Below are 19,136 nucleotides of genomic sequence, written 5' to 3'. Positions count from 1 at the left end.
ACAGATTTAACTCTCAATTGTCAGATTCATTTTGAAAAATATCAAGACCCATATCAATGGCACCAAAAGGCCCCCAAATATAAACTTTCATCAAAAGAAGAACATTTCTTTTTACAAATGTATGTAATTTTGATAAGTTTTACTGGTCTAGTAGTTATCAATTTGTCAGAAAATGTGGTAGACAGCTATGTATCATGTTTTAAATGTCTTCTCTCAGTTACATTCTAAAGAGAAAATATAAATCACAGAAGCCAACCTCTCATATGGAAAGAACCCAGTGTTATATTTCCTAAGAGTACATCCCTTTTCTGTTCTTAGGGTTAGCTTTGTAACTTCAGCTTAGGACTTCTCGAGGTCTCATTTGGAACGGGGATTAAGGGCTGGGGATTTATCTTAGTGTCACAGTTCCTACCTGGCAAGCATGAGGTCCTGAGTTTGATCCCTGGTACCAGGAAAAAAAATAGGGTTTAAAACTAAAGAGTTATTGCCCTAACTTCCATTTTAGTGATACTGACTTTTTAAAAACTCTAACTCTGAAGAAAGTAGGAAGAGAAAGAAATTTGTGTTCACTTCTCTTTCTGATCAACTACTACAGAAAAGAAAAAAATATATATTTCAGGGCTAGGGATATATCTCTGTGGTAGAGCACTTGCCTAGCATGTTTGTGCCCTGGGTTTCTTCCCCAGCACTGCAAAAAGGAAAATCAAAGTTATTTTAAAAGAAAAATACTTATGTCCTCTGACCCAGAGAAGGTATAAGTCAACTTGAGAATGAATTTATAAACACCAGAGCTAAAATAGAACCTTGATTCCAACCCCATATATTACAAATAGAAAAAAACGTATGTTTGTGTGCAAGGAGAGAGGTGTCCAGAGACAGGATAATAATTTATTCAAGGTCAAGAGTTAGGTCACTAAGCTAAATTTGCTAGATCATAGAAACAAGATTTTTATTGTTAAGCATATGTTTTATAGACCATATATAAATTAAATGGCTATTACAGGTGCCCACGTTTTTCCCTTTCACTTTTATTTTCCCATATGGAACTAGAAATTGAACCCAGACCCTCAAATGTTAAGCAAGCACTTTTCCATGGAACTACATCCCCAACCTCAATTTTTCCATTTATCTGAAATGTTGTGAACTCCAAAAATTTCATACTCATATATCTAAATGTGAAGCAAAACTATACTGCAGTCAAAAATAATTATAATTACAAGAATCATTTACAAATTCTCTTAAATAACATACCATGGTTTACCTGCATTAAACTTTCATGTAACACCATGAATTTGTGTGACCCTAATTAAAATCATATTGAAAATTAGGGTAAATATATTACAAATAAAATGTCCAAATTAGAAAGTGACCATTGTTGAAGTGCTTCCTCCACTTTTAGCTTTAAGCCAAGTGAAATAAAAAGACAGAAGATTCTAAATTCAATCATTGATTTTGGAAGATGCCAAAATTTACAGACACACAGATGTTTCAAGTCAGACATCTACTTACATGGAAAAATTACCATTTCTTTCTATCTCTCATGTCATTTCACTAATTGAGGCTAGTTAAGCCAAGTCCCACACATCTAAACATTTACTTTATGCAATTTGATTAAAGGACTTTTTAAAAATTAGAGCCACCTTTTGAATGACTTAATAAAAATACCCTCTTCAAAAAGAACTTTGTAATTATTATGGCAATGCGAGACTCCTCTGAACATCTCAATGGAGATTTTTGAAAACAATACAATGTGATACCTTAGCCAGAAAATATAAAAATATCCATTTGGCCTACACATTGCTTTGTAAACAAAACTCAAGTGTTTTTTTTTTTTGTACTTAGTTGTTTTCACTAATCTATAGCATATCTTGCCCTTTGACTTCAGTGGGTTTCGCTCACAACAACCTAACATCTCAAGAGCTGTACCTGAACACATGTAGGCATGTATACATGCATGCAACCCCCTAAGACATTGTCCTCAGTGGTATTTCAGGGAATAGATGGCAATATACCTTTTGTTTAAGCTTAAAATAGCCAACCCCTTGCAGTACTGTTAAACTGGTCTTGGTCATATAGTATCTTTTACCGTAAAATTTAAGGTATCCCCAAAATACTCATTGCTCCCAACTGCCTTCCACCCTATATACTCTCTTGAGTCTTATATAACACTTAAAACTGACCCTTGAAAGACAAGACAAAAAGGATATTTTGGAATTTTGCTAAGTTTTTAGAAGATTTAGATATGATAAATGTGGGTAAGCATTTAAACATAGGACTAAACCACCAAATTATTAAACTTTTTGGATACCGAACTGAAATGAAGTTGCTCTAATAAAAATGTGGTTTCTAGGGGTTGGAGGTGTAGCTCAGTGGTACAGCAGTTGCCTAACATGTGTGAGCTCCCCCACCACATACACAAATAAAAAAGAAAAATGAGTAGTGTCTGGATCAAAGTATTAACATCATCATTTTCTCCTTCAACAAAATCCATGGAGCAATAATATGTGAAAACTAGCTCTGAACAACTAGCCCTGGAAATCATTTTTGAAATTTTAGATCATATTTGGGTTGAATTTCGGAAAGTAGCAAGTTCACATCTGTGATCCCTATATTCATAAATTCAACATAACCAATCTATAGTAACATTATACTTTAAATTGTACAGTATTACAGACTTTGATAAATATAACATTTTGATCAACTACTGGAAGGATTGATTTCTCCATAGTTTATCTAGGAAATAAAATGGATTTGTTAATATTCCATATTAAAGAGAAATGAAAGCTAAAACAGGGAGAGGACAGTTTGGAAGCAAAGTTGGATTATATATCGTGTCCTATTTTTGCCTCATAAATTTAGGGTAAGCGTATAAAGTGGGCTTATAAAGTAATGGTTATTTTTAAAGTGCCAGAATTTATGTACCAAAATGAATGTGGTTTTTCAAAGTAGTCTCTGTAAGAAGTTGCACCCATATTCTAATAATGCTGCCATTATCCCATTTGGGACTTTCTCTTATAGGACTTTCAAATTCTGCAATACAATCTCTGAATATCTTCAATGGTACAAAGTCATGATCCTGTAAACTTTAAAAAATAGAGTAATTTTAGATGCATTTTTTTGTAAAATGTTGAGAGGTCAACCTGAGTAATTTCCTGGTTAAAACAAATAATTTTCAAGTGATATTACACAACAGGCACTTTGGTGAGTTTTCAGTTGTATATACCCCTGGAACCACTAATCAAGGTCAAGATACAGAATATTTATATTACCCCCTGAAGTTTTCTTGTACCCCTTTGCAGTGTGGAATCTGGTTTCAAACATGCGGCAGTGGCAGCCTTACTGGATAAATCATAAAGCATACTGAAAAATACTTTCAAGAGAAACATATTTAGAATTCCCATTGATCTGGCATCAGAATGATTTAACCCTTGAGGCATTTGTGTTTAGTAAAATACACTGAAGATTCCAATGGTTTATGTTGTAAATAAACTGAGAATTGGCTTTCCAGGTCTTACATGATCCACAAGAAATGGCCTTTTATAATGGAGAGGCTCTGACAATCAGGAAGAGGGAACAGTAAAGAAAAATTTTCATCCACCACAGAAAAATAGAGTGCAGGGTTTTGGATTCAAGGAGCCATGGTAGCAGAAAGCAGTAGAAGGCTCTAGTGAGATAGCAGCTAACTGAATTTTCAGGTCTTCTGAAAATCACATGTTCAGATTAGGTGTTTCCTATACAAGATCTAGTAATTGAAGTGCAACTTCAACACTGTGGTCACATTTTGTAAACTTCCTTTTACATCCTATATTAAGCAATCAGTTTAAATAACCAAGATAAAGTAATCTGTAGTCCAATAAGCAGTGTTAATTGTACTTGACATCCTTAGGTAGGAACAGTGGTCACAATTCTTGGGTGTTTAACAGGATCAGTGGAAACTATGGTTCTAGAATGAGTTACATGAACTTATAAGGGGCTATCTAAACTCAAAGGGGCTGTGGTTTACAGGAAATGCAACTTGATAAATTTTTAACTTTGAAATTAACTGTTCAAAGCCATATTTCAATTTTATTATAAAAATACATAACTTCTACAGGACATTTCTTTCTTGAGGGAAGATATATTATTTTTGCTTCTTCTAACATAGGGATGCAGAGATAGTATTCACAGGATTCTATTTCTTCCAGATTTCTCAAAAAATGAGTTATAACTCATAGGGAGTTTCTTCCTAGTGAAAACAATGAATATAGTTTGGAGCTATAGGCCAGCAGTTGATAGCAGGAAAGAGAAACACTAAAAACTAAAAGTAATGCTTAATTCACTTTATGGGCCTATTTGGTTGTCCTTCATACATCGCCATACTGAAAATGTTTGTATCAAATTTAAGGTTAAAATTATATCACCAGAGCTTAACTCATAAAAAGGAAATCTGTAAATGTGTTTGTGCAAATGGGATTTTGGCTTTGCAGACTATTTTAAAAACTAAAACCTCCTTGATTAACTGTTACTTGTATTTAGATATTTTCTGTAAGAAGTGCAAAGTTGGTGTCAACCTTTATTGTGTTAAAACGAATCTTGTATAATAATTTTGTGTATTTTTAGCTTCAGTATAAACAAAAATAAAGCATCCCCTCCAATGTATGGCTATTTTGATTTAAGGCATTTTGTTCTTCCCTTTTCCAATGTAATCATTTATAGATATGTACTATCAACAGATATTTATGAACAATTAATTTCACACTATTTGACCAGCAGAAACACTAAAAGACTTCTGCAGTCCAAAATATTTTGAAATGTAATGGTTGAGAATAAACATTATCATTCTTTTATATCTTATTTAAAAAGCCATAGTAAATATTTAACAATTCAGTAATAAAAAACTATGATAGAGACCAGTGCAACTATGAAGGTAGTTTACAACACTGAGAAACCTATTAAGTATGATCATAGAAATTTAATGTTCTGAGACCCCAAAGTAATGCTGTACAAAACAATTTGAATCTCTCAGAAAACACAAAAACCAAGGTTAAGACAATCATTAAACCAGTATAATCTGGGTTCATCTGAGTGATACTTCAAGTGTTAATAATTCATTTCCTTTTTCTGCAATTAATTCAGACTCCTAAGGTTTTCTTGTCTTATATTTTACTACTTAAACTTTTAGGCCACCAGACCACTAGTTAGTATACCAAAGCAGCTTAACTTTCAACTAACTCATCTGCAGGTCCTGGCATAATTACTGAGGAAAATCAGTGTATAACTTTTAAACACTATTGCGATAAGGGCAATTGAAAACTCAGTCATGTATCTGACAAAGATTTGTAACTGGCAAAAAAAAGCACTCCTATAATGGAATTATACAAATGTGCTGAACATATCACAAAGGAATATATGCAACAAAGGAGTAAACATAAAAAATGCTCATTATGAAAAATATAATCAGGCAAATGCAAATTGAAACCACAGTATGACGTGTTTACTATACACCCACTAGGAATGGCTAAAATTTTTTTTAAAAACATGACACCATGGTGCTGACAAAATTTTCATATATTGTTGATGGAAATATAAAATGGTATAATCAGTTTGGGAAGATGTCAGTTGTTTCTTATAAAATTAAACATACAACTATGACTCAACAATTTTTCATGCCAAGGGGAATATAAACAAGTGCTCACATGAAAACTTGTAGAAAAATGCTCATAGCAGATGTTCACGATAATCTCTAAAAAATAGAAATGGTTCATATCTAAAAACTGGAAATGGTCAAAAGTATATCAAGAATGTCATATTCATACACTACTAGTCAGTAATAAAAGGAACATACTATTAACGCATACATGGACAAATCCTAAAAAGAAATCCTAATCTAAAATCATGTTTTGATTCATTTATAAGGTTTTTGAAAATGAAAACTAATCTATGCTGGGGGAACATCAGAAAAATCAGCAGTTCCCTGGGGGGTGAGGGTAGAATAAAAAATTGACTGAGCCAGGGATTTAACTCAGTGGTTCTGGTGCCTGCCTCACAAGCACAAGAACCCAAGTTTAATCCCAGGTACAAAAAACAAAAACAAAATGCACACACACAAAATTATCTGACTGAGAAGGAACATTAAGGATTTGAGGAAGTGATAACATTTATCTTGATAAAGGCTTAGTCTTCAAAGGTGTATGATCTGTCAAAATTCACAGCACCCAACACTTAAGATTTGTGCACAATACTGCATGTGAACTTTATCTCAGAAGAAAAAAAGTTAAATACCAAACTCTAGTTACTATGCATGCCACAAGGCTTAGGAATGAACTATACTTAGGTCTGCAATTTAATTTTAAAACTGAAGAATAAGGATTTATAGATGGATATGTGAAAAGGCAAGGAGAGTGAAATGTTCATTGTTGAATTTAGGTGGTAAATATGATCTTTGCACAATTCTTTCAACTTTTCTGTATGCTTAAAATTTTTCATAATAAAATATTGGAAAAAATAAGCAGTTAGTCCAGAACAAGAACTAAGTTAACAAAAGCTTAATCTATGCCATGCTTCAAAATAAAGAGGAAAACTTCTTGGGTACTTGAAGTTATTTTACCAGAGCAACAAAACAAAAACCCAAAACCAAACCAAACTACACCTAAATTCTACTGTTGAAGCAAGCAGTACAAAACAGCTTACTAAGGTAAAAAGTTTAACTTTGAGGTGAATAAACAAGGAAGTAAGACATTCCTTTCTTCATCTCTAGTACTTTAGTACCCTAGTACTACAGTAGAACTTTTTTCTGCAATTCTGCAAATAATTTGAGAAACCTGTATTTTATATGCAGTAAGGGCTGCAAGAGGAATTTGGTAAATTATGTGAAGGGACTGACCACTCATATAAAACTAATAAATCAATACTATTATCCAATGTTTGATTAAAATATATCTTAACATTTTTATTGACTAAATTGAATTCCTAAGAATTGACTGAATTTAACTTTAATGCACCCCCACTCTTCATAAAAAGATCTAGAGGTCTAGAGAGTGCCAAGAACCACCTACAAGGGAAAAAGCAGTTCTTCAAAGATATCCTGGTTTCAAAGATCCCCTCTGGCAATCACAAGAGGAAAAAAAGACTTTAAAAGTATTGGTGATTATTAGGAAAAAATGAAACTACAAAACTTGAAATGGCTCACTCGTTAGTTTCAATTACAAATGAATATCATGTGTTCAATAAAAAAATTTAAACATTAGCGTATATTCTTCAGAATTAGAGAACTTCATAAATTCCATTTCCTATCCTTCAGATTTCCCCTAGTCCCCTAGATGTCTTGGCAGTAAGTCTATGGGCTTTATGTGACAGCTTCTGTAAAGTCTTGTAATTTTCAGGATTCAAGACATTTTCAAAAATCTGAACTCTAACTTCCTAAGTATCTGTCCTCCAGATGGACAGTTACCAAGGTATTTTTATCAGGAAACATTTCAAACATAAAAACAGAGAATGGCTTCCAGAATAGAAGTTTCAATGGTTTACAGTGACACTTTGTTAATCTTTTATCCATAAATTTTATACCTACATTATTTTGAAGCAATTTCTAGATAAACCATTCTAGAACACTTTTAACACAGTAATAGTTGCCTAAACACTTTGAGTGGATCTTTTCCTGAAGTGAAATTCCCCATATGACCCTAAAAAGTACTACAATGAAAAACTACTTTTGACAACTGAGCTAGAAGCCAAGTATTCTAAATCAAGTTGCTGATACTGAAATTTAATATTCTGTGTAGAATAAGGAGAAAATAGGAGGTTGTCTTTTGGTATATTAGCTCTCTTAGAAGTTCCAAGACAGACTAAATTTGTCTCAGGTTTAGAAAAAAGTTTGTTCATGCCCACCCTCCCAAATGGACTATTTTATTATATCTGAATCAAGTTTTGAATGTCAGATTTCACATTTTAAAGAAATGTTTATACTTTTATTTCCAAGGCTAATTAAAAGGTTATGCCTTGATTATAGGCTCCAAGGAAATAAAATGTATTTTAAATTCACAAGTCTTGAATTGCAACAGTACAACACTCAATATTTTCATCAAAACAGAAAGCCCATAATAGATTGGAAATATACATAACATAAAAATGAAGTCAAATTTTTTTCTTTGCTATCTACCTTTAGTATAACCAAACTTGTATCACTAAGGGGGTGGTGGTAATGAATCCCAAACCAAACACAGTGCCTTTATATCTCCTTCTTCCAATATTTCTAATTGGATGAGATCTGGTTATCAGTAAGACAATGTATCTTTGTCATATCAAGGATAACTGGAGGCAATATGTAAAATGAAGTAGCCTTACCACTATTTCTGCTACAGGCTGATTAAAATGTTAACTACAACATTATTAATTACTAGAAAAGCTACATCGGGCAGCTGCTTCCAAGAACCACTAAAGACTTGCACAGGAAGGTGGCTTACTATAGCTCCACCCCACCTGACCCTAAATATAGGAGGGCAAGTATTTACTCCTACTAGAGAAGCAAGCAAAGGGGTTTGCACTTGCATGATTTAAATAAATCATAAATGCTATAGATTTTATTTGGCAACAATTAGATCAACTTAGTATACACAGATTTCAGAATTGAAAGATCATAATAATCATATACTTTAACTGTTATCATCAGATAATTAAATATAAGGGAAGGCAGCAATTTATAAGTTTAAAATAAAAACAAACTGGAAACCTAAGGCAGAAGTACTTGTTTTAAAACCATCCAAAGTCCAGACCCATATCAAGAATAATACCTTCCAAAACATCCCCTCAGAAGCTACTTAGGGAACCACTGACAGTTGAAGATACAGGAAATCATTTGTTGTAAATTATGTATACTTTAGAAGTGTTATGACATTTAAAAAATGGAGAAGGGTCGCTCTTGCCCATGCTATAAACTTGACTGGCTGCTGAAATTAAGAAACCAAGATATTTGCAGAGAAAGTTAAAACATTAATACAGTTATGGTGCTGTAAAGATCAGTACACTGCCATCCATCTTTCTTTACTAAAGTTGTCAAATGCCAGATTGTAGAGCAACACTTTTTAAAAACCAAAAACACCAACCAACCAGTGCTGTCTTTTATTAAGAAGAACACTTTAAGTAGTACTGGCTTATGTGGGACCTACATAATCATCTTGAGAATAGGACAAGGAAGAGAAGACAGATTCTTTCCAATGGATTTCACATCAATACAGACTGTTCAAGAACAAGCCCATGTTTCAAATAGTTCTTTTTGCCTGGTGTATAGTTGCAGGGTTGACAGTACAGGCAGATTCACAGGCACATACAGGGTACCCTGGTTCACGAACTTAATTTGCTCTACGATTTTGCAAAAGATTGCCACATTTGTGTTTGTATGGAAGATAGCTGTGGTCATGCTGGTCACCTGATACAGTTTGCAAACAAAAGCAAAATTTTGCCAAATGCATCTATAAATTGTTTGCAAATGAAATTGTTTGTGAACCAAGGTACCACTGTATATCTTTTTTCACTGTGTAACATTTTAAGAGGATAGTCATTAATAGATTTTGTGGACTCAAAATAAATTTCTTAAAAATGTTTGTCAGGTGAGATACAGCAAAGCATTCTGGACAAATTACTCCACAGAGGATAACTGATTAATATAGATCTTGTGGTCTTTGGATAGATGAAAAGGAGAAGACAAAAACGGCTGAAATTTTGCAGAAATTCAGAAACAAGTCAGGCCTTGAGATACAAGTCTAAAAACAAAAAATTTAAGATGTGACAACTATTGGGGAATACAGGACAATGCGAAAATAAATCTACACTAAAATTTCCATACAGAAGTCATATATATATTTTGTGTGGGGGAGTCTCTCTATATAGTTCAGGCTGGTCTTGAACTCACTATGTATCCCAGGCTGGCCTCGAACTCTCAGTGAAACTCCTGTCTAAGCCTCCCAAGTGCTGGGGTGTATGCTATCATGTTCAGATAGAGCCAAATGACTTTAAAAGGAATGTTCTCAGCAGAAAAGAGCTAGATATGGTATTATCTCTCTGACTAGAGATTAAATAACATTTCAAGTGGCCCTGCAACTACCCACACCCCACCCTGTTGAAGCTATAAATTCACATTCTTCTGCAACCAAAATGCCAGGGAAAAACATGCTGAAACAATTAAATGTCTGGTACACTCTCTGCTGCCATGAAAAAGCAAAGAAAAAAAAAGAAAGAAAGAAAAAAGAAAAAAAAAATCACACTTCTTTTAGCAATCTTAAATGCTAGTTTTTATTTACTGCTAACTGTGCAAAGGACACCAATTCAATACTGTGCAGTTACATAAATCCAGTATTAAACAATAGCATATGGGATAAATCTAAAGCAGAGCACCATATGACTTCAAAACTGATTAATACCACAGAACACAACTCAGGTCACACAACTCTTAAGAAGCCCGAAGAACTCTCTTATTTAATATTGTTACCCAGGAGCAAAGGGTCTTGATTTTGTTGTTTTACTTTCTAGAAAATGGAAATTAAAATTTTGAACAGTTTAGTATGTTGTATGATTTTTCTGATCCAGGGAAATAGTTTGTAATGTTTATTTCAATTGGCACCATTAGCTAATACAAAGTTGACAAGCTGGTTGACAGGAACATAACCGAATACAATCAAATATGCTGAGTAATGGGCTAGTTGTACATCCATCTTAATTTCCTTATTCACAGGCCATAGCAGTATCCCTTTAAAGGAATATATTAAATCAAAAGATAAAACAATCTTAAAGACAGATACAATAGTAATGACTCTTGCCACCTAAATCACAAACACCAACATAAAAAACTTTAAAACCAAAACAGCAACAAAATAGCAGTGCAACAATACTTCACATTGCTGAATCTTACATATTCTGAGGTACATAATGAGATGGAGGTGAAGCAATATAGCCAACTGCCCCAGGATTTACAGCACCATGATTTTGAGAAGAACCACTATATGCTGTGCCAACTGGATGACAGGGCGCAACACAGGGATAATCTGGCACAACAGGAAGGCAGGAATCAAAACCTGGCAATGGTGTCTGCCCATAGGGATCTGACATTACTGGGTAATAGACTGCTCCATGAGGGATAGATGCAGAGTCGGCATTCGGAAAAGTACCTGAAACAAAGCATGTATACAGTACACTTTATATACAAAAATTCACTGTGAAAACCCCATGCAATATAAATGGATGTTCATACAAGTGAAAATTAAATATCACTAACTTGAGAAACAAAGCAACTACAATGAAGCACTTTATATATAGTGTCTAAAATAGGCTACCAAAATAATACATGAAAATTTCTAAATTAAAATAATTACATATAACATATAATTGTTTGGTACCACTTTTAGCACTGAAAAATTCAGACATCTATATAGTCTGGTCTATACTTGAAGATACAGTTCTGTAGAGTATCCTAAAAGTATCTCTTCATAAATACCACGGAGATACTAGCATAATTTTAATTTCATACCACTTTTGCTATGACAAGTCTGTTCTAACCTTGCTACAGTGACTATATATATTAGATAAAAAAGAATCTTTCATTACTTGGGCTAATTTAGTTTAGATCATTCTGTGAAATTGAGACTGCCACTGCTTCATGGTTTACTACAATTAAAAATAGATGTATAAAAGGTACACTGTACAAAAATGCAATTAAGGCTGGTACTTTATATACCATAAGCCATATGCCAGTACACTAAGGATAAATAAGATTTTCTAGTTCTGATAATATTTTAAAACTATTAATATGCTTTAAAAGGGGGAAGAGAAAAAAGAAATCAACATTCTCAACATGTACCAGACCAAGTACATGCGTACATTAGCTATCAAATAATTCTTATAACAATCCTCACAAGTCATTTTACAGAAAATCATGCATCTAGAGGTTAAGTAACTTAGCCAAGATCTCAATTATTGAGGAGTGCTGCAATGTAAAACAGATTTGGTTAATTTATATCCTTTTTTCTACTTCCTGCTGATTCACAAAGGGCAGGCCAAAAATCCTATTCTAAATTCCCCAAAATGCCTATTATACTTTGAACTCATAGAGCAACTATTCTTATGATCTAATACAGTGGCTCTCAAATCTCAATCTCAGGATCAATTCATACTTTTAAAAATTGAGAATTTCAAACAGTTTCTATGTGGGAAACAGATAAGAGTATTTATGTACTAGGAATTTAAATTAGAAAGTTAAAAATGTTTACTAATTTATGTAAAATAAGTCAATTTCATGTTAACACAAAAATGAAATATTTTTAAAAATTCTCCAAATCAAAATTGTAAGGAAACATGTCATTGTTCTAGTGAAAATTTCTACTATATGGCTTAACAGAAGACAGGTTGATTCTCATATGATTCAGTACTTAAATCTATTGTATGTTGAAGTACATTGAAGAATGAAGTTGGAAGTATATGAAGAACTCCTTCCCCACACAGAAGAGTTAGGAAAGAAGTCTTAATAACAAGGCATTTCAGGCAATTGTAGGTATTCTTTGATGCTTTACCTAAAGTACATAAATGGTTGTTTCTCAAAGATTAGTAGCAATGTAGACTTTTCATGCTGTTACATTAAACTCCATTGTTTTATCTTGTACTTTGGCTAGCTCTGTTGCAAAATCAGGCTTAAGTAACATCCTTTATTAGTAAATGGGAAACTGTTACTTTACTAAGTTACACAGATCTTCCAAATGTAACAACATCTCATTATACAATCTGAGAAACTACATTCACTAATAGCTCCAATTATCTTATTGGAAGAGTTTTAATTATTGGAAAGCTGTCAAGCATATGAGTGAAGATCCAAGTTTCCCAAAAACTCTAGTTTTTTAAAAAAATTAGAATTCTCATTGACAAAAAAACCCTACCATTTGTTTTCCTTCAAGTGACAGGCTTATTTTGTTCATGTGAAAACAATGTCAATCAGATCAACCCAGTGTGAACTACCATATGTGATTCATGGAAAAAGTCAGTTAGCTCAGCTAATAAACCAATACTGCAAGTACTTTTCCTTAATCATCATACTTCACTCAGTATGCAGGTATTTTATGAACAGTTCCCGTTCTGAGACAGAGAATATTAAATATAATTATTCAAGGATAGAGATTTAGTAAAAAATAAGAGCATCTGTGGTGAAACACAAAAAGAAATTAAAATTGTCATTTTAGTAAAAATTGCACGATGGTGAGAAAGTGATCACTAGAGTGGGTTTGGTGCTAATGCCTTGATGTGTACTTGGGTGCCAGAAGTTTTACCCACTGCTGATTTTTACACTATGAATACAAACGTAACATAGTTAAAGCGACAAACAGAATCTTAGTATTACTGTGAATACTTGTGGCCTCATGAATCTCTTGAAAGGCTGTTAGGTACCCTAAAGGGTCCACAGGCATCATGCACTCAGAACAGCTTGTCTAAGTACGGGGATATAATGAAACATCTGAACACTATAATTAAATTCTACACAATAAAATCCAATTTGCCCTCTTGTGGAAATCTCATTACATACTCACCATTCACTGAGGCTTCTGTCTGTGCACCCTCTGCTCTCCCTACCTCACTGTATATGTGAGGAACAGTTTGGTCTATCAGAGGTGGCTCAGTATAGATTGGGTAATTCTCTACATTAGGCTGCTGCGTCTGCGGCATATAGACCATAGACTGCCAATAGTTGTGGTGATAACACTGGAGCAAAAAAAAACAACAACAACAACAACAACAACAACAACAACAAAAAAAACCACCAAGACTTTACTGTTCTTTAAAGTAGTATAGTTCCCCGCTTAAATATATTAGACCATAATTTTCAGGTGTGATAAGATTTGCCATTTAGAATGTTCTCTGTTATAATAGTTAGTGTCTTTGTCTTTGGCAGCATCTGTACTCATATTTGGACCTACCAATTCTTTTAGAAAACAATACTTTTAGTGTACTAAAAACTAATTTCTTTAGTGTACCAAGGAAATCAGAGATATACACAAAGACTTGAATACAGAGATGTCTTTGTAGCATTATTTTAAAAACAAAAATCATTGAACAATTTAACTATTCAACAACAAGGAACTGGGAGAATTATTATATATCCATGGTGGAATACTATAAAGGCAAAAAATTGTACTGTCAAATATTTAAAGTAAACCATAGTAAGTTAAATGATTACAAAATTATACAGCATAACCCCTATTTTGTAACATAAAAATAAAAAATCTATGGAAATATATCAAAATATAGTGGTAAATTTGGTTTTCTTTCTACCTTAGTATTTTCCAAATGTACTAAAATGAACATTTTTACTTTTAAGATGAAAAAGTATTAAAATATCTCTTCTGCATTTTCTGGTATTCCATGTCAAAACTAGAAAAAATTTGGGGGGGATGAGATCACACTATATTGCTAAGCTATTCTCAAATTCTGGACTCAAGTGCTCCCCTCTCACTTCAACCATCCAAGTAGCTGGAACTACATGTGTGTGCCACTGTTCTCCATTATTTTTTTCTCAAATTGCAGGATTAAACCCAGAAGCACTCTATCACTCAGCTACATCTTAGTGCTCTCCATTTTTAACATTTCAGAGCAACTAAGTTGCCCAGGCTGGCCTTGAATGTGTGATTCTCCTCCCTTAGCTTCCAGAGTAGCTAAGATTATAGTACAGGTATATATCACCAAGCATCGATAAGAGAATAAAAAGTAATGATGGAAATCAAACAGAAGGGTTCTTTACCACTCAGCTCTATCTCTAGCATTGTTTTAAATTTTTGAGAAATTGTTTCATTAAACTGCCTAAGCTAGGCTTAAACTTTCAATACTACTTCAGCCCTGCAAGTAGGTGGATTACAAGTGTGTACCACTGCACCTGGTTTAGAATAAGACTAAATGCCACAGACTCATGGAACATGTAATCAAGTTTCCACATATGACTATAATAAACTTACATAAATGAAGGAGGAAGCAATTTAGCAAAACCAGCCTCAAAAAAAACAAAAACCTACTCCACTACTCTCAATTTATAGATGTGAACTACTTTGGAAAGACCAATTTCTGGTAATATGGCTAATGTTTTAGGGAAATTAGTGTCTAGAAATATGACCTGAGCATTAACCAAGAAAGTCCATAGTTTATCATCATCTTCCAAATCTTAAGATGCATCATCTTTTTTTTTAGTAAAAATGCCATCTTGCTGTACCAGAAAGTGTGGAAAATTGATCCCTAAAAGAATAGAAGAGCTTTTACCTCAAACCAAAGACCCTTTCCTGTGATACCAAGATATCTCTTAGCACCTACCTCTATTATTCAGAGGAGTGGTAAAAACCAGTGTTTGGTAAATATCAATGAACATATAAGTAGTTAAAAAATACAGCTATTTAAATATCTTTGAATTAGTCTGTTTACTTTTCATATCAAATGCAGAAATAACCATAAACATATTCTAAGTAAACAGGACAAAATAATCCATTCATTCCGAGTATGTAACACAGCGAAGGGTTGGCATAAAATGTTACATATGAGGGCTTTCTACTATATCCTGAAGGTGTGTTGCTTAGTGTATAATCCCTCATTTTCCTCAATTTAACAACTTTTATAATAAGAAAAACTGAACCAGTGAGAGGCTAAAATATAAAATTGACCTATTGGGCTGGGGATTTACCTAAGTGGTTCTGCTGCCTGCCTTGTAAGCACAAGGACCCGAGTTGATCCCCAGTACCAAAAAAATAAATAAAACTGTCTCTTCAGAGATCTCTTAGAAATAAAATTTAGATCCCCTACTAGTATTCTTAACCTTTAATGTTCAAGAAGAGAGGCAAGGTAGTTAATGTTTATAATCCCAACACTCTCAGAGGGTGAGACAGGAAAATTGCCAAGTTTGGGCCTAGTCTAGGCAACTTAGCCACTTCCTAAGACCCTGTCTCAAAATAAAAAAGGGTTGGGGTTGTAGCTCAGTTTGAAGGCACTGGACTTAATTCCTCACTTTAGGAAAAATAAACACATAAATTTCAAGACTCTTATTTTTCAAAACAGATATTTTGAATATAGAGTATATCAAAAACAGTTTTAACATTCTTACCTGCAATCCCAGATTGAAATAGTACTGCAAAACTTTTGTATCTAAAATGAAAAAAAAATTGATTTAATGACAGACTAATATAGGAAATTGCAACTATAATTTAGAAGCTTTCCCTTTAAGCATTATCAAAGCAGGTATAAATATGGTCTTCACACATTGACACAATTCTCATTTTTACCTTATATTAAGTGACCACCTATCGTTACAGGTAAGATCATTTTCTGGTACACAGTTTAACTATTAAATACAAATTTTATTTATATTCCTAATATTAGGCAGATGCTATAGGAATGCCACTCTGAATATTTAGGAAGAATCATGTAAAGGCACTTTTTAACTCATCCCAAGATTTTCCTTTATTACAACTCTAGAATATAAGCATCTATTTGGGTTTCAGTTACTAGCACAGATCTCCAGTATAAATCAATGCTCTATTAATGACAGAATTAGTGATGTCTGCTGAGACAGCACAATACGAAAAAATTCACATTTTTATTTACCATTACACACCACCATTAGAACGCCAAAGAGAAGGGACAATGAGCAAGCTAACTCAAAATGAACTACATCCTGTTGATAAAATTTCTCTAGACATTACAGGACTTAATTAAAATATTTCAAAAATGAAGCCTAGTGTTGTGGCAAACACTTGTAATCCCAGCATTCCAGGAGGATGAGGCAATAGGATTGCAGGTTCAAGCCCAGACCAAACAACTTAGTGAATTAGCAAGGCCCTCTCTCAAAATAAAAATTAAAAAAATAAAAAGGGTTATTGAAATAGTTTATTAAGAAGGCCCTGAGTTCAATCAAGTATTACAATGAATGAATGAATGAATGAGAAGAGGGAATGTTCCTACCATCCTTGGGATATGTGCATCTGTGTGTGGTGTTGGCAACTGATAACTAGGACTTCTGATGTGCTAAATATATTCTCTACTACTGAGCTATATCCTAAACCTTGCTCCTAGCATTCTATTTCTAAATATATTTTTACCGATTGACCTGGGATCCATAAAAATTATTATTGATTAGACAATATAACCTGAATTCCAGTAAGATGGATTCTCAGAAAACTATTTTCTCCTCATACAAACATATTTACTATAATTTTAAAAGAATCAGCTTGGCCAAGTATGGTGGCATACACCTGTAATCCATACTCTGTGAGGCTAAGGTAGGAATGAAGCTCAAACCTAGCCTGGGTAACTTAGCAACTCAGTGAGACTATTTCAAAACAAGAAAAAAAAAAGGCTAGGGATGTAGCTCTGTGACAAGGCCCTGGGTTCAATTCCCAGTACCAGATTCCACCCACCCCAATTAGCTTGTATTTTGACTATTAGGAATAGACTGCAAAGCCTAATGTTCAAGCTAAAACATATGAATACGTAAGAGCAGGGAGTAAATACATTTACAGTGGCATGAGATTCTACTCCTTGGTATGTTTGCATGTGTCAAAATTAATTAATTAATTAATTAAGCTTTGAAAAAGAGTGAAGTATTGATACATGCTACAACCTGGATGTATAGTACCTTGAAAACATGGTAAGTGAAGGAAATCAGGCATAAAAGACTATATTATTGTTATGATTCCATTTGTATAAGATGTCTAGAATAGACACATTTGTAGAAATACAGAGTAGTGGCTGCATAGGCTGGGAGGCATGAAGAGGAACTACTGATGGGTATGGGGTTATCTTTGGGGAGAGTTAAGAGGAAGTTAGAAGAATAACTGGATACAGAATTTGAGTAAACATATCATACCAGCAAAAATTCAGGAGTGGAAAATCAGGTGCACAGAGTTCACATAAAACACAAGTCTGGCAGGTAGGGGATTTACCTCAGTGGTTCGGTGGCCTGCCTTGCAAGCCCAAGGACCCGAGTTCAATCCCCGGTACCAAAAAAAAAAAAAAAAAAAAAAAAAAAAAAAAAACCACACAAACAGAAGCAGAAGTCTGGGATAGAGCAGAGGCTAGACTGCGCAAAGTCATAAATGCCATACTTAATCTGTGCTGTAGAGGAACTAAAAAACCACTGAAGGGTTATAAGCTAGGAAGAGATACAAAGTGATACAGCCACTTGAACAAAGAGAACAACTGAGAAACTACTCTGTTTAGGGATGAGGCGAATAAAGGCATGATCTATGAAGGAGACAGTGGATGTTTTGTTAAACCCTCTAGAAAATACTTTGAGGGTGAGTACTGCAAATTGAACCCAGAGTTTTCACACTGAGGTACATTCCCAGTTCTTTAATTTTGAGACAGGCTAGTCTTAAACTGGTGAAGCTCCTGTCTGAGTCCTGGAGTCTGGGATTATAGGCGTGTGCCTACATGCCTGGCTAAAGATAACGTTTTAATAAATCAGCCAAGTTTAACACACACAAATCAATGTTTTTATATATTAGGACAAAGTTAACAAATTAAAGTTGATATTCTATTTACTATTGCACCAGAACCCCAAATATATAGAAATATATTTAACAAAAGATGTAGAAGCCCACATTACCAAAAATAAAATGGTGAGGGAAAAAAGGCATAAATAAACAGATTAATGATACTATGTTCATGGATTCAAAGAGACACTTGTTAAAATACCAGTTCTCCAGAAACTGGGCTATAAATTCAACATAACCTCAAATTCCCATGTTTTCTGGAGGGAGGAGGTAAAAAATTAATCAAATAGAAATGTAAATGGCAAAATACTTAAAACAATCATCTAGAAAGAAAACAATGTTGGCTAACTTACAGGTATGTAAGTTAGACTACGTGACTTCAAAAACTTTTAATAAAAAGTGTGGTATTAGTAGGTTTGAAAAAAATCAACCTAACAGACAGGAGGTCAATTTCCATTTGATTCCCCACCCATCCTATTGGCCAACCAAAAAGATATGCTCAAAAAATTAAATAAAAAAACTCAGAATTCAATAACCTTACCCAAGTCTCAATCTGCTTACCTTGAGGCAGATCACTGCCATTTGGATCAAAGGAATAAGGTGGAAGTTGTGGTGGCAAGTTTGAAGCCTCTTCTGCCTCAAAAGGAGGAAAAGGTG

At 33.8% G+C, this 19,136-nt stretch overlaps 1 protein-coding gene across 1 annotated transcript in view; it reads right to left on the bottom strand.

Moving 5' to 3' along the window:
* Positions 1-10,264: 10,264 nt before the first annotated feature.
* Positions 10,265-19,136, bottom strand: part of Alg13 (ALG13 UDP-N-acetylglucosaminyltransferase subunit) — a 64,438-nt gene continuing 55,566 nt past the window's right edge. The window contains 3 exon segments of the mRNA XM_033760186.1: positions 10,265-11,138; positions 13,542-13,713; positions 16,091-16,131. Of these exon segments, the coding sequence (XP_033616077.1) occupies positions 10,879-11,138; positions 13,542-13,713; positions 16,091-16,131 (473 nt within the window). The 3' untranslated portion in view covers positions 10,265-10,878.

This window comes from Fukomys damarensis, unplaced genomic scaffold (assembly GCF_012274545.1).
Source record: "Fukomys damarensis isolate Sample0158 unplaced genomic scaffold, DMR_v1.0_HiC HiC_scaffold_39, whole genome shotgun sequence".
In the NCBI taxonomy this organism is placed as follows: Eukaryota; Metazoa; Chordata; class Mammalia; order Rodentia; family Bathyergidae; genus Fukomys; species Fukomys damarensis.
The sequence above is the reverse complement of the archived record's forward strand: the minus strand, read 5'-3'. Positions and strand labels throughout refer to the sequence as shown.